Genomic DNA, 15,414 nt, shown 5'->3' with positions numbered 1-15,414 from the left:
CCAAAGAAGTAGGCCTCGTACCATCAGGGGCCGCGTCGATGTGCTGAATCGACGTCCTGGTTTGCGGGTCGGTCGACCCAAGAGAGAAGGCCTCGTACCATCGGGGGGCGCGCGAAATGCCGATTCGGCGTCCCGGAGATCTCACATTCCCTTGAATGCAGTCAAGTGACGAGAGACAAGACGAAGGTCCGTTGGGGCCGATGATTGGAGAAAGCCCGAGAGAGCACTTTTCAAGTAGCGGCAAAGTGGGCGTTCCCGAGAGACAAGGAGCACGTGGTGGACTTGGAGAACATGATGTTCGGCGCTTCTATGTCAAGGAACTCCACCTATCCTCAAGGGGACGAAGAGGCCAGTCATTGTTTTGGGACGAAGCGCACATTCAAGCCGAGTTGTACAAGCCAATCCCCAACACCGCATGGACAAATCGAGCTCACCGAGGATGTCTCACCAAGCACCGTTCAAGATTTTTGTGTTGCCGAGGGCGGCAACAGATTAGGTGGGGGAGAGTGTGACGATCCGCACACTTGAGCCCTTAGATTTATTTTATGCTTATGTAATTTCATTTTCCTTGTACATTTGTAGTAAGTATTTTCTTAGTAGTTTTAGAATAGGTTTCCATAAATAGGTATATCGCTATTCTGAACTAAACTTGTAAAATCAATGTTTCCTGCTACCAGGATGTAAATATCAAATTTCCCTCTTTAGGGAGTACTAGTGAATGAAAATCTACTTCCTACCTTGTGCCTTCGTATTGCTTGTTGTTGCTTTGTTGTGAACGACTCTTAGCCTTCACTTTACTAACAAGCCGTGTTTGTGGGATCGACACTAGGATCCCGACTCACACCCCGAGACCCGAGTATCGTGCTAGTGGGCGATCCCTCACTAGTACGAAGAGCCTTGTCGCTTGCATCTTGCCTAGAGAAGGGGCAAAGGTGCGCGCCACGGTCCGGCAAAAGTAGCGGACCGTGACACATAGGCACAAGCCCTGGTCATGGGGGCATGTAAAGGCCAGATCCTAGAGACTGTCCTTGGAAAAAAAACTCAAAAGTAGTGAAATTTTGAAAAAAAATAAAGAATTATTTGCTCAAAATAAGTATAGCATCCAGTGCAAAAGAATACTATAATGAAACAAGTTCTTACAGGCTACAGCTAAAAAAAATATATAACTTGCCGTGAAAAAAGAAAAGGAAAAGACATACTAAAACAGAGATACTAAAAACTACTCCCAAGTCCGTAACAAGATAGTACCATTGAAACATTAGGCTATCAGCATCGAGCAATACAATATTTTGGAACGTAAGGGTGTAAATCTATGAAAAAATATAGGGAGTAAATTTTTGTATGGCAATACCTAATAATAGCCTAGAAATGTATATTAATCTATACAGTAACTTGAAGGGTAGAGTTGGAGGAAGTCTTGGCTTTTTCTTTCACCATTGTTTGCACAAAAAGCTCTCCAGCTCTGTATGATGACCGTACCTACAGATCACGGAATAAATTACTAAGAGCTGGTAATACTCACTGGCATTCATTCAGGCAGTGACTAGAATTAACTATAGGAATTATACCAATCACCACCTTAACAGTTAATATGACTAAGATATGGTTGAGAGTTGAGACGGACCAAAAAGGAATACGTTAGCAAATGGGTGACACACATTTTGATGAGTCTGCATGCTGCACTTGTAAATTACTACCGCTATTAGACATCAACAATTTACTCCAAGATCAGGATAGAAATCTGACAATGCTAGATTGCTAGCTATGCAATTTTTTTTTGTAGTCACATAATTTTGCAGGTCGTGATCGAGTAGGGATTGAAGTACAGATCAAATGAATCTTCTAGGTTTGTAGCAACATGCAGCTGGCCAGCTTGAGAACCGTAATTTACACTTTTACAGCTTCACTAGGCCACTCGAACTTAAGATCTATCTAAATTTTCAGTCAAAGCAGACATATATCATGCAGATTTTAAATGAGGGGGAAATCAATTACCAGAGGACCACTGGCAACATAGCGGAAACCTATAGCTTCTCCATACTCCTTCCAGAAAGCAAATTTTTCAGGGGTCACATATTCTTTAACTGTGAGGTGTAGAGGTGTTGGCTGCAAGGGAAAAAAACTAAATTAAATCCTCAATAAATAGGTATATACACCATTTATCGCAACCACGACAACAAAGCCTTAGTCCCAAAATGATTTGGGATCGGCTAACATGAATCATCCTTAGTCACAAAATAGTTCCAAGATATAAAAAAAATGTAAAATGTAGAAGAACAAAATACGAAAACACTGATAGAATACAGAATTTCACTCCTCAGTTCTTTGCAAAATAGTTCCAATGTACAGGCATACAGCAAACAATTCTTTGCAAAAACAAACAAAAAAAACTCATGATGGATGATGTTGAGAGTTCCTACTGAATATGTTTGTCCTACATTGATAAAGCAGGAGAAAGTAAATCACTATAAATCAATGAATTAGTCTTGCCAATTATATTGGTTTTAGGATGAAACCTCCTTTAGGCTTCCGAAGTGGACTTTATCTTCTCATTGTAGGTGTGGCCCATCCTTATTTTACGTGAAATTTTACATAAATCTTAAAACATAGAAGAGAAATAAAAAAGCAAATAAGGGGAAAAGACAATAACAAATAATGTTCACTAGCATTACCATCCAGGGTGGAACCGTCATAGTTAACATGAAGGATTGAAGGTTGCTCACCTGTAAATATTGTCCGAGTGTTAGAATATCAACATCGATTGCTCGTAGATCAGCCATAGCTTCCTTTAACTCATCGTCGGTTTCCCCGAGTCCCAACATTATAGAAGTTTTTGTTATCATTCCTTCCTTGCTGATTTTGGCATTCCTTAGCACAGATAAACTCTGTTCATACCTGCATTACATTATAATCAGTAAATAAGAATTGTCAAGTGATGTCGTAAGTGAAAAAGACCCTCTTTCTGGAGAGGCTCAATTTAGGACCATGACTCAGTTTTGACGGAATAAAATGTCTAATCTCATTGGATGGATAGTAGGATTACAAGGCAAGAAAAAAGATTTTAGCATGTCAATGGAAAATTCAAATCTTGTTTCTCAGTTCTGACAAGGGCATGAAAATAACCACCATTATACATGCAAACGGATCAGAATATGATTACTCTGAAACGTAGAATGGTGTCTGGTTATAAATTTCCATCTTTTTTAAAGAGAGGTTAGTAGCCAAGTAGTAGTGCACAATCAAAAAAATCAACTACCTGTGAAGTTAAAGTTTCAAACAGTTCTAGTTCTAATAACTTGCAAGTACTTGAGTAGGCAATCTGTAGATTTCGGATAATGGTCCCTACAGATCCATTGTACACGTAATGAAAGTCCGGCGATTAATATGCAAGTAGTGCTGCTATGTCATCAGGCCAAGTTTGGCTTCAAATGACCATTGACATGGCATAATACAGGCTGAAAAACAGCCCCTTTAGACATGGGCTAACAGGTTGACATCAGAAATGAAACATGGAACTTACCCTGCCCGAGGATCTCTAACAATTCGCTGTAGACGCTTAACTGTCTCGACATTGTGAGCGAAAACATCTAAACCTGAGTGAACTAGAGCATCCACTGCCTTCAAGTCTCCCCTAAAATCAGAGGTCAAACACTCGACCATGATATCAGGCTTGAGTCTCTGCATTGTCAAATTTATTTTTCCTGTAAGGTACACGTTTTCAAACATAGCATGGCTAGAATAGAAGATAACTAGAACGAAGCCCTGGAAAGCCATCACATAAAGCAAATAATATTTAAGGCACCGCAGTCAACACTTTGATGTACCTTCATGGCTTTGACTGTCTGGACAAAATGATCACTTCCACCATCAGGCAAATCGTCCCGATCAACACTTGTTAATACAATGTAATCAACCCTGCAACATACACAATAATACTCTCATAAAACAGAATAAAAGATAGGGGTACTTAAATAAAACATCGTCTCTTCACCAGCAAGTTATGCCAATAACAGCCTACTGATGTAGGGGCACCAAGACAGGGTTGTTAGAGTACTAGCACCAACCACAGACTCGTTGAATGATAAGCTCGACTTATTAACAGAGCCCGTTTATAGAATGTGCTAAGAGTTTCACGGCCATTTGGCATCTAGAGATGGAAGGGTTCTACTAACAAACTATTAGGCTAACAGCAAACTCACAAGTGTCAAGTCTCCAACATGAGTATCAGGACAAATGAACAACCTAAATGAACAACCTGTGAAGTCTAGATATTTATTAATCCTCAACCATGTCAACCAGACCTAATGCAATTAACAGAAATTCTGGCAAATATTCAATGCTATGACAACACTAGAGTGGACTCAAGAGATCGCGTTTCCAGTGAAAAGGAGATGACATATCCTGATGGACAAATCTTTCAAGGACAGATAAATGTCAGTTTTAATGATAAAACCACAGACAACCCACAATGTCAATGCAACATTGTGGTACACAAAGTGTAATAAGTTACTATGAAGCAGAAACAATCTACAAAACTATAACATCAATATTGCACGAATCCTGGTTTTACCTAAGAAATTACAAGGTGCTCTATATTATTTCGGAAACTTTCTGATCATGTCTCAAAATACTAGAGACGACGCCAGAAATAAAAAGAGGCATATCCCTAAATGTCATCACAATTGAATAGTATTTTCTATATTGAAGTGAAACTACTCTTTCTGAATAGCGGCTAGACCAACATTCCAACATGTACAGATTTGACGAAAGACGGTTCTTCTGAGCTGAAGCATGTTTTTTTACTGTAAAAATAGTGACGCTGGTCGCTGGAGCACGTTTAACCCAAAATTGTGATATGAAGTGCTCTCTTGGTGTAATTGGTATTCGTGAAGATCATAATATGATGTGTTCTGGTACAATGACCACATCCCTTAGCATTATATCTCAAGGTTTAGGTAGGACCAAAGATGCGTGATGCGGCCAACCGATGGGGTCAAACGAGAAGGATGATGTGAGCAATAATCAAATTGGCGCGCAGCAGCGCTCAAAGGAGGGAAGGAATATCGCTTTTGAGAAGCCAAAAATGCATATTCATGCACATGGGAAGGAGGATGGTTGTATCAATGGGAAGAGGCCACCTAATACGATACAAGACTCGGATACAACAACAAATAATTCACCACCCACCTCCCGAAGTGCTATCCGAGAGGACCACCGGCACTGGAATTTACCTAATAGTAACCGTTATCACTCATCATAGGACCGACATTTTATGCGCAGAGTACTATTTATAGGAGTACAATAAAGTAGAAGGGTACGGTATGAATTTTGCTAAAAAGTGAGTTAAGGTGATGTATTCCCGTGTGATGTAATTCACCGCAAAACATTAATGCCATAGCCTATCAATTTCTCTATAAATTGAACAGCTATTTCCCTATCTTTCCTGTTTCCTTCATTTATTCTTTCCACTATTATTTAAGTGATATCATTTGGTATCAGAGCAAGAATCCTCTTGACCTGTGCAAACTCCATTTTCAAAATTAGAGAAAACTTAAGAAAAAATCCCAAGAAAAACTCCAAAATATTTGATTCTTCTTTTTTCTGTTATATAAAAACCACAAAAATATCAAAACCAAGACCAAGTATTATTAAAATCATGGTGGATCCAACACTAACTGAAGAGGTGGAAGAACTAAAGGCTCAACTAGCTCAAGTAATCCAGACCCTGGCAAATCTGTCACTCCAACCAGGAAATAATGGTAACAACTTAATCAGATCTCCTACTATTAAATTCCCTATCTTTAATGGTGATGATATAGAAGGATGGATGTTTAAATGCAATCAATTTTTTTCGGTGGCTGATGTGGACGATGCTATGAAGGTAACCTATGTGTCAATGCATCTTGAGTCTAGGGCCTTAGCATGGCACCAATCTTATACTAAGAGTAGAACCCCTGGGACTCCACTGAGGTGGGAGGAGTATAAGACAGCTATAGAGGCTAGGTTTGGCAACCCCCATGAAGACCCCATGTCTGAACTGCTAGTTCTCAAACAATCTGGGTCAGTACAATCTTACCATGACCAGTTTGATGTTTTATTAAGCAAATTAGAACTACAACCTGCATATGCACTGAGTTGTTTTATCACTGGGTTGACTGATAACATTGCTGTGATGGTAAGGATGCTTAAACCCAAAACCATTCAGGAGGCCTATGGATTGGCTAAATTACAAGAAAAAGCCTTGGGATTGAATCCTAAGAACAACTTCAAAAATAACCCATCTACATCTAGCTACAAGAACACCACTTATACACCAAACACCCCTGTAATCCAAGCTGCAAAAACAATCACTCAAAAAACCAACTAACAGCACACCCCATTTAAAAAACCAACCACACCTGCTATAACCTACTCTAACAAATTTAAACCAGCCAATCAGGAATATGAGGAAAGGAAGGCCAAGGGCCTATGTTTTTCATGTGATGAGAAATATACCCCCCAACACATTTGTAAGAACAAAAGACAAGTGTATGTGTTGGAATCTGAAGAAGTGGAAGAAACTGAGGAAGAGGAGAAAAATACAGTCGAGCAGGAGGAAAATGATGGAGAATGTGCTCAAATTTCTGTATATACTTTGGCAGGACACCACCACTGTCAAACCATGAGAATCCCTGCCCAAATTGACAAGAAAATATTGAGTGTACTGGTTGACAGTGGGAGTTCCCACAATTTTGTGGACATGGGAGTTGCTAACAAGCTTGGGTTACCATTGACACCAATCCCAGTTTTTAACATATCTGTGGCAAATGGTGGAAAGTTGTCTTGTTCTCACAAGGTCCAAGGGCTGCAATGGAAGATCAGGGACACTAGTTTCTGTGCAGAATTTTTCGCCATTCCTTTGGGTGGGTGTGATGCTGTATTAGGGGTTCAATGGTTAGCAACTTTGGGACCCATAACTTGGGATTTTCTGAACCTTACCATGGAATTCCAACATCAAGGGAGGAAGGTTATGGTGAAGGGAACCAGTAAAACCAAGGTGAAAACCCCGTCCCTGAAGTATATGGAGAAGGCAATGGTTGGGGGTGCTCAGGTAGCCATAATGCAACAGTCCCCTGAGGGAGCTGAGTACTTTGCAATCCAGCTATCCTCTGAATCTGAGGTTCCATTAGAGATGCAGCAGATCCTGGACTTGCACCCTGATGTATTTGAGGAGCCAAAAGGGCTACCACCATTGAGAGAGGAGCACAACCATAAAATACCCCTGAAACATGGTGCTGAACCTGTCAACATAAGACCGTATAAATACCCAATGTTACAGAAGGATGTAATTGAATCCATGGTCCAAGAATTACTGGAAAGTGGGGTCATTAGATACAGTACAAGCCCGTATGCCTCACCCGTGGTCTTAGTCAAGAAGAAGGATGGTACTTGGAGAATGTGTGTGGATTATAGGGAGCTCAATAAACAAACCATCAAAAACAAATTCCCTATTCCATTAGTAGAAGAACTTCTTGATGAACTACATGGGTCTAATTACTACACCAAAATTGATTTGAGAGCTGGATTTCATCAGCTAAGGATGCAGCCAGAAGATATATATAAGACGGCTTTTAGAACTCATCATGGGCACTATGAATACCTAGTCATACCCTTTGGCCTGACTAATGCTCCATCAACTTTTCAAAGCTTAATGAACAGAGTATTCGAAGATTATTTGAGAAAGTTTGTTTTAGTATTCTTTGATGATATACTTGTATACAGTCAGAGTTGGGAGCAACACTTATACCATGTTAATGAGGTGCTTAAAATCATGGGAGTAAACAAATTGTATGCCAAACCCTCAAAGTGTTGCTTTGGAGCAAAAAGTCTGGAGTACTTAGGCCATATAATATCAGTAGAAGGAGTGGCTACTGACTCCTCTAAAATAGTAGCTGTAAAAGAATGGCCTACCCCAAGGACAATTAAGCAATTGAGAGGCTTTCTAGGGTTAACTGGTTACTATAGAAGGTTTATCAAGGGCTATGGGATAATCAGTAAACCCTTAACTAACCTTTTGAAGAAAGATGCATTTCAATGGGGCCTTAATGCACAAGCTGCCTTTGAAGGGCTTAAATCAGCAATGGTGTCTGCTCCAGTGCTAGCACTACCAGACTTCTCCCAACCCTTTGTTGTGGAGACTGATGCCTCCGGGGATGGCATAGGGGCAGTCTTGATGCAAAGTCACCATCCCATTGCCTACATCAGCAAGGCCCTATCCCCAAAACATCAAGCAATGTCTATATATGACAAGGAGCTGTTGGCAATCATCCACGCAATCACCAAATGGAGTCAGTATCTCACAGAAAGGCAATTTACCATCAAAACTGATCACCAGAGCCTCAAATATCTTTTGGAGCAAAGGATAACCACACCAATCCAGCAAAAATGGCTGACCAAATTAATGGGTTATGACTATGAAATCACTTACAAGAAGGGCAAAGAGAATATAGCAGCAGATGCTCTCTCAAGAATCCATAGCTCAGAAATTTTTCAGCTATACATCAGCTCTTTAAGTACTGATTTATCAGTCTATACAATCTTCATGGGAGAAGGATGACTATCTGGCTACTGTTATTAGCAATCTCAAGAAAAATCCAGCTGCACATGGAAAGTATAACTGGAAGGGTGATCAGTTAAAGAAGAATGGGAGGCTGGTTGTTGGTAATTTTGATAAATTACGGGAGAAGTTGATTTCTATGATGCACGATACACTACAAGGGGGACACTCAGGTATGGAGGACACTTACCAAAGACTCAAATCAAAATTTTATTGGAAGGGAATGAAGCAAGACATTCAAAACTACATACATCAGTGTTCCATATGCCAGCAGTGCAAGTATGATAATGCTGCTAGCCCTGGTAAACTACAACCTATTCCTCTTCCAAATACTGTATGGACTGGTATTAGCATGGATTTCATAGATGGGCTCCCAAAGTCCATGGGCATGGACTCCATCATGGTAGTGGTGGATAGGCTAAGCAAGTCTGCACATTTTATACCTCTACACCACCCGTATACTGCTACAGAGGTAGCTCAAGCCTACTTTGATAACGTGTATAAATTACATGGAATGCCCGAGGAAATCATAACAGATAGAGACTCCCTATTCCTCAGCAAATTCTGGCAGGAGCTTTTTTCTATCCATGGAGTTAACCTACACTTGACCTCTGCCTACCACCCCCAATCTGACGGTCAGACGGAGGTCTTAAACAGGTGCTTGGAGACCTATCTCAGATGTTTTTGCAACGAGGCTCCTAAAGACTGGTGCAAGTGGCTGCCATCGGCAGAGTATTGGTACAATACCTCATACCATAGTGCTTTGAAAACCACACCATACGAGGTTTTGTACGGGCACCCCCCACCTTTGCACCTGCCATATATGCCTGGGGATAGCAAAGTGGATGCAGTTGATAGAACATTGTTAGCTAGAGAAGAGGCCTTGCACAGCATCAAGTTGAACCTTGCAAGGGCCCAAAACAGAATGAAACAACAGGCTGACAAGAAGAGGAGTGACAGGGTGTTTGAACCAGGGGAATGGGTGTACCTCAAACTCCAACCCTATAGGCAGGTTACTGTGGCTAACAGAAGCAATCAAAAATTGGCCAAAAGATATTATGGTCCATATCAGGTTCTGCAGAAAATAGGGCCTGTAGCTTACAAATTGGCTCTCCCACCAGGCTCCAAGATACATCCCACCTTTCATGTGTCCCTTCTTAAAAGCCACTATGGACCTGCTCCCACAGCTGTTATTGAGCCAAGTGATGCACCAGAGGAACCAGAGTTGGTCTTGGCTAGAAAATTGGTGAAAAGAGGAAGGATTAATGTCACCAAGGTGCTGGTTAAGTGGGCTAATTCAACCCTTGAGGATGCAACATGGGAATACTTATATGATCTGAAGAAAAAATTTCCTAATTTTGATCCTTGGGGACAAGGATCCATTCAAGAAGGGGGTATTGATGCAGGCCAACTGATGGGGTCAAACGAGAAGGATGATGTGAGCAATAATCAAATTGGCGCGCAGGCAGTTCAAAGGGAGGGAAGGAATATCAGTTTTGAGAAGCCAGCAATGCATATTCATGCTCATGGGAAGGAGGATGGTTGTATCAATGGGAAGAGGCCACCTAATACAGACAAGACTCTGGATACAACAACAAATAATTCACCACCCACCTCCTGAAGTGCTATCCAGAGGGACCCACTGGCAGCTGGAATTTACCTAATAGTAACCGTTATCACTCTGTCATAGGACTGACATTTTATGCAGTAGTACTATTTATAGGAGTACAATAAAGTAGAAGGGTACGGTATGAATTTTGCTAAAAAGTGAGTTAAGGTGATGTATTCCCAGGTGATGTAATTCACTGCAGAAACATTAATGCCATAGCCTATCAATTTCTCTATAAATTGAACAGCTATTTCCCTATCTTTCCTGTTTCCTTCATTTATTCTTTCCACTATTATTTAAGTGATATCATGCAGTTATGATGAAGGTATATACTGCAAACAGACGGCATTAAAAACTACATGATAATCCAACTCTAGTGAAGATAGACATGGTTTAATGCAAAACATTGGCAGTTTGGCACCAAACATGCCCTCGGTTCATATGAAAATCATTATACTTTAGTAAATGAGAAAGAAATACGTAGTACTCGGTAGTAAATAAGAAGAAAGAGGAAGAAGAGGTAGAGTTGAAAGGGGTTAGTGATACGCACCCCCAACTGACAACAGCTTTGGCAGTGTTTTCGGGTTCCATTGGGTCAGGCGGCGCAGGATTCCTACTTGTTTTAACGGCACAAAATCTGCAACCACGGGTGCAAGTATCGCCAAGCACCATGATTGTGGCAGTTGCTATTCCATCCCCACCTCCATTCCAACACTGAAATTATGCCAACCTATGCTTCATTACTTACACTAATCAAACATTACAACAACAACAATAAGGAAGGAAGGAAATCTAATCTGACCTCACCAATATTAGGACACTGAGCTTCTTCACAAACAGTATGAAGATTTAACCTTGAAAGAGAATCCTTAACCTCATCAAACCTTTTACCCTGAGGAGCTCTCTGTCTCAACCACTCAGGTTTCTTCACATTTGGGTCTCTCCCTGTATGTTGACCCATCCCCATGCCACCTGGGTATGGTGGGCCCACCTCCTTTTTCATTGTAACGTCCGCCGCCATTAATGTGGGTTCCTTAGAGCTTCTTAGTGATGCAACAACCATGGTGAATTTGGGTTGGGGGAGATTGTTGGAATTGGGTGCCCGTTTTGGGATTTGCATTGAGATTGCTGGGTTTAAATTGATTGATTGGTTCATCATTGTGGTTTGATTGATTGTGTTGTAGAAATTGTACCAATGAACTAATGAATGAATGAATGAATTGGATGATCAATTCAAAAGGTTATGGTGTTGGAAAGTGGTTGAGTGAGTTGGTTTTGTTTTTGAAATGGAGCTTCGAAATCTCCGTCCCACGACTGTGTAAATGACTTGTTTTCTTTAAGAGTACGCATGATTCAATCACAAAGAAAAATATAGCCAGACTTGCATTAAATATATCCATATAATAATATAGAGTAGAGTCCGTTTTTGAAATAATGCTCAAAAATAAAAGAATTGTCGTTTTGGGTCGGTTTTGAAAACAATTGTCGAAATGGTGTCCACGTAGGCTCGTTTTTGACGAGCCTGTAGGAGGCTTAAACACGCCATACGTATTGGCGTGTTTATTTCAATGAACAACGCCATTACATATGGCGTGTTTAGGCGATCAAAAATTCTAACCAAAGTCGATGTCGAACAACATAAGCAAAGGAAACACGCCATACATAATGGCGTGTCTTAAGATTAAAACACGCCATACGTAATGGCGGGTTTAAGCGACTTTATTTTCTAGCCCAAGTCCATGGTCGGGTTTTTGGAAAGAAAGAGAACCCGCCATTACGTATGGCGTGTCTTCTCAAAGAAACCCGCCAATACGTATGGCGTGTTTAAAGAGAATCTTTTTTTTTTTTAACAACTTTGTTTTTCCCGTCACTTTCTACCACAAAACACATACCATTCACCATCTCCGCTACTCAAACTCCCCAAACGCGATACCAAAAACCTCACTCCCCTTCTTATTTCTTCACCTCACACTCATCTCCTGGCGAATCTCCCATGTATCTCCCATTATATTGGGTTTTTGCTATTCAAATTATACATTCTACCTAATTAGCAAGGTAATTTAATTCTTTTAACTTATTTATTTTCATCTTTTGAATGTAGATTTTGCTTATTTTGTCTTCATTGTTAGTAATTATGTTGTTTTGTACCTATATCTACAACTTATATGTGTTAATTTAAGGTAGTTTAAAAAAAGCCCCAAATTTTCGAAACCCTAATTAAATTAGGTAGGATGAACGATTTCTGATTTTTAATTGTTGTTTAGGTATGTATTTTAGGAAAATTAGGTTATTGGTAGTTGATTAATACTAAATTTGTTCAAATTTTTTTTATAGAATGGAAATTTGTGATTTTCCTCTTATTTGTTATTGGGATGGAGAAGTGTTGGAGCAAAATGGATGTGTAACCTATAGAGGAGGGAATCAATGTTTTATTCTAGCTAGTACAAAGATGACATATCTTGAATTAGTTGAAGAGATTTATAAGGGAATCGGTGTTCAAAGTTTGGGTACTCAATTGAAGGTAATGATGAAATTTCCGAGTGCCGGGTGTTTCAAAATTGTTCCTCTTAATAATGAGGGAGCCTTTAAAGCGTTATGGGCAAGTATTCGTCATTCACATGCTCCTTCAATGGACATATTTGTAGAAGTTTCTACTAGTCAAATTGTCATTCCTACACCAAGTATTAGGCTAGATGATGTTGCTCAATTTGTTTCACTTGAAACTAATTACGTAAATGAAGGGGAATTTTATGGTAACTTACAAGGTGATGAGATTGATGAGGAATTGGCAATACTTGATGAGAATTTGTTGGCAAATGAAGAAGATGGTGATGATGATCTTGTCTTTGCTAGTGCTCCCATCGTTGAGTTTAATAAGATTGATCAATTAGATGAGGATGAATTGAATAGGCGGAAAACTTGGGAAAATATGGTAAGATATGAACATGGGAAAGAGTTTGCGGTTGGACAAGTGTTCCCAAACAAAGCTTCACTTAGCGATGAGGTGACATCATATTGTGTTAAAGCAAATCAATTTTTCAAAGTTGCCGAATCCAAGCCTAATACTATTACCTTCAAATGTGGCCGGATTCCTACACCATGTAATTGGCGGTTAAGGGCTACACAAAAAGACTTTCATTCTGAAGTTTTTACCATTGTGACATACAAAGGTCCTCATGATGAGTCTTGTGTTTGTGACATGGTACCTCAAGACCACATGAATTTGAAACGAGCATTCATAAGTCATGAGATTCGTAACCTTGTTGAGGGAGATTGGGGATATAAAGTAAACTCTGTTGTTACTTATATTTTAGATAAGTATGGTTACACAATTTCATACACCAAAGCTTGGAATGCAAAACAAAGAGCAATTGAGGAAATATTTGGAGATTGGGATAAATCATATGAGTTGCTACCTCGTTTCATGCAAGGCTTAAAAGAATCTAATCCTGGCACTATTGTTCAATTTTATACAACACCAACAACTAACCCAAATGTGCAAAAATTTCAGCGTGTTTTTGGGCATTTAAACCATGTATTGATGGCTTTGAACATTGTCGGCCAGTTTTAAGCATTGATGGAACCCACTTATATGGAAAGTTCAAGGGAACAATTTTGACAAATATGTCAATTGATGCTAATAATCAAATTTTCCCGGTTGCTTTTGCTATTGTTGGAGCCGAAAATACCGATAGTTGGCCTTGGTTTATGTCATGCATAAGAGTATTTGTTACCAAAAGAAGTGGGTTGTGTGTCATTTCCGATAGACACAAAGGGATTATGAAAGCAATGAGTGAAGTTGGTAGTGGGTGGGAGGAGCCGTATGCCTATCATAGGGTTTGCATTCGTCATTTGGCTTCAAATGTTAATACAAGATTTAGAAATACTGCAGTTAAAGAAATGTTTGGGTCAACGGCAATGCAATTACAAAACAAGAAGTTTGACATAGGATTTCGTCGCCTAGGTGAGTTGAATAGAGAGGCACAACAATATGTTGTTGAAATTGGAATAGAGAAGTGGTCAATTTGCCATGATGGTGGACATAGATATGGAATATTGACTACTAATTTGGCGGAGGCATTTAATAATGTTCTTAAAGGAGCACGTTTTCTACCCGTAACGGCACTCATAAAGTGTATATTTTTTAGAGTCAATGCATACTTTGTTGAGCGACGTGAGTTTGCAAGGAAACGGTTGATGAAGGGGCTTCATTATAGTCCGAAGATTACAACCTTGTTGGAGGAAAATTGCCAAAAAGGAGCATACCATAAGGTTGTGGCTTTTGACCATGTCGGAGGGGTGTACCAAGTCACAACACGTAGAGGTTCTCGACCCATGTCACATGGTAACCATTTGCACACCGTTGATTTATCCAAGAGGACATGTACTTGTAACAAGTTCCAAACATACAAGTATCCATGTTCACATGTGTATGCCGTTTGTAAGAAGAAGGGTTTAAATGCTACTCAATTTGTGGACATCGCCTATTCTACCGGAGAACACTTAGCTTCATATGCTTCTAAATTTCACCCTTTGAAAGATGAGGCTTATTGGGGTCCTTACAATGGGCCTAAAATAGTATGCGATGAGCAAAATAAACGGGGAAAAGGAAGACGGAAGAATAAAAGATTTCTTAATGAAATGGATGAGAAGAGTAAGAACAAGGTCACATGTAGTTTGTGTCGTGGTTTAGGCCACAATAAAAAAAACATGTACTTTGAGAGTTAACAATTCACAAGGGTATTCTACTACTTACACTTGTCTTTAATTTTTTTTATTACCATAATTTTTTTAATTATTTGAACATTTATTTTCATGCTAATCTAATAATCTTTTTTTAAATGTGTAGGAATAATGGAACAACATCAACAACAAGGCCCGGTGAACCCGGAACTTCTCACACAACAAGAGGTACACCGGAGCAAGGCAATATTGGAAGGGCGGGACGTTGGTTCCCTTCGATGTAGGTCACACTTAGTTTCGCACAAGGGGTTTTTGGTAAGTGATCAAGTAGTTGATTTCATTAGGGACACTCAGTTTTTTTTTATTCATAGGTTAGTGGGTTTGAAGTTTAATGTGGAATTAATAAGTGCTTTGGTTGAGCGATGGAGGCCGGAAACCCATTCATTTCACTTGACTATTGGCGAGGCTAGGCTATCGTGACCTTGCAAGATGTTCAAGTGTTGTTAGGGCTACGGATTAGAGGGGA

At 39.8% G+C, this 15,414-nt stretch overlaps 1 protein-coding gene across 1 annotated transcript; it reads right to left on the bottom strand.

Annotated features, from left to right (window-relative positions):
- Window positions 1-1,233: 1,233 nt before the first annotated feature.
- LOC141592475 (lipoyl synthase, chloroplastic-like) lies at window positions 1,234-11,530 on the bottom strand. Its single transcript, XM_074413160.1, has 7 exons — window positions 11,008-11,530; window positions 10,756-10,919; window positions 3,825-3,915; window positions 3,521-3,678; window positions 2,724-2,895; window positions 1,996-2,106; window positions 1,234-1,479 (listed from the first exon to the last, which is right to left on the bottom strand). Exons 1-7 carry the CDS (start codon window positions 11,362-11,364, stop codon window positions 1,381-1,383), a joined length of 1,152 nt encoding a protein of 383 aa, XP_074269261.1. The 5' UTR covers window positions 11,365-11,530; the 3' UTR covers window positions 1,234-1,380.
- Window positions 11,531-15,414: the final 3,884 nt, after the last annotated feature.

Source organism: Silene latifolia, chromosome 7 (genome assembly GCF_048544455.1).
Source record: "Silene latifolia isolate original U9 population chromosome 7, ASM4854445v1, whole genome shotgun sequence".
NCBI classification, from domain to species: Eukaryota; Viridiplantae; Streptophyta; class Magnoliopsida; order Caryophyllales; family Caryophyllaceae; genus Silene; species Silene latifolia.
Note: the sequence above shows the minus strand (reverse complement) of the source record. Positions and strands in the feature narration are given on the sequence as shown.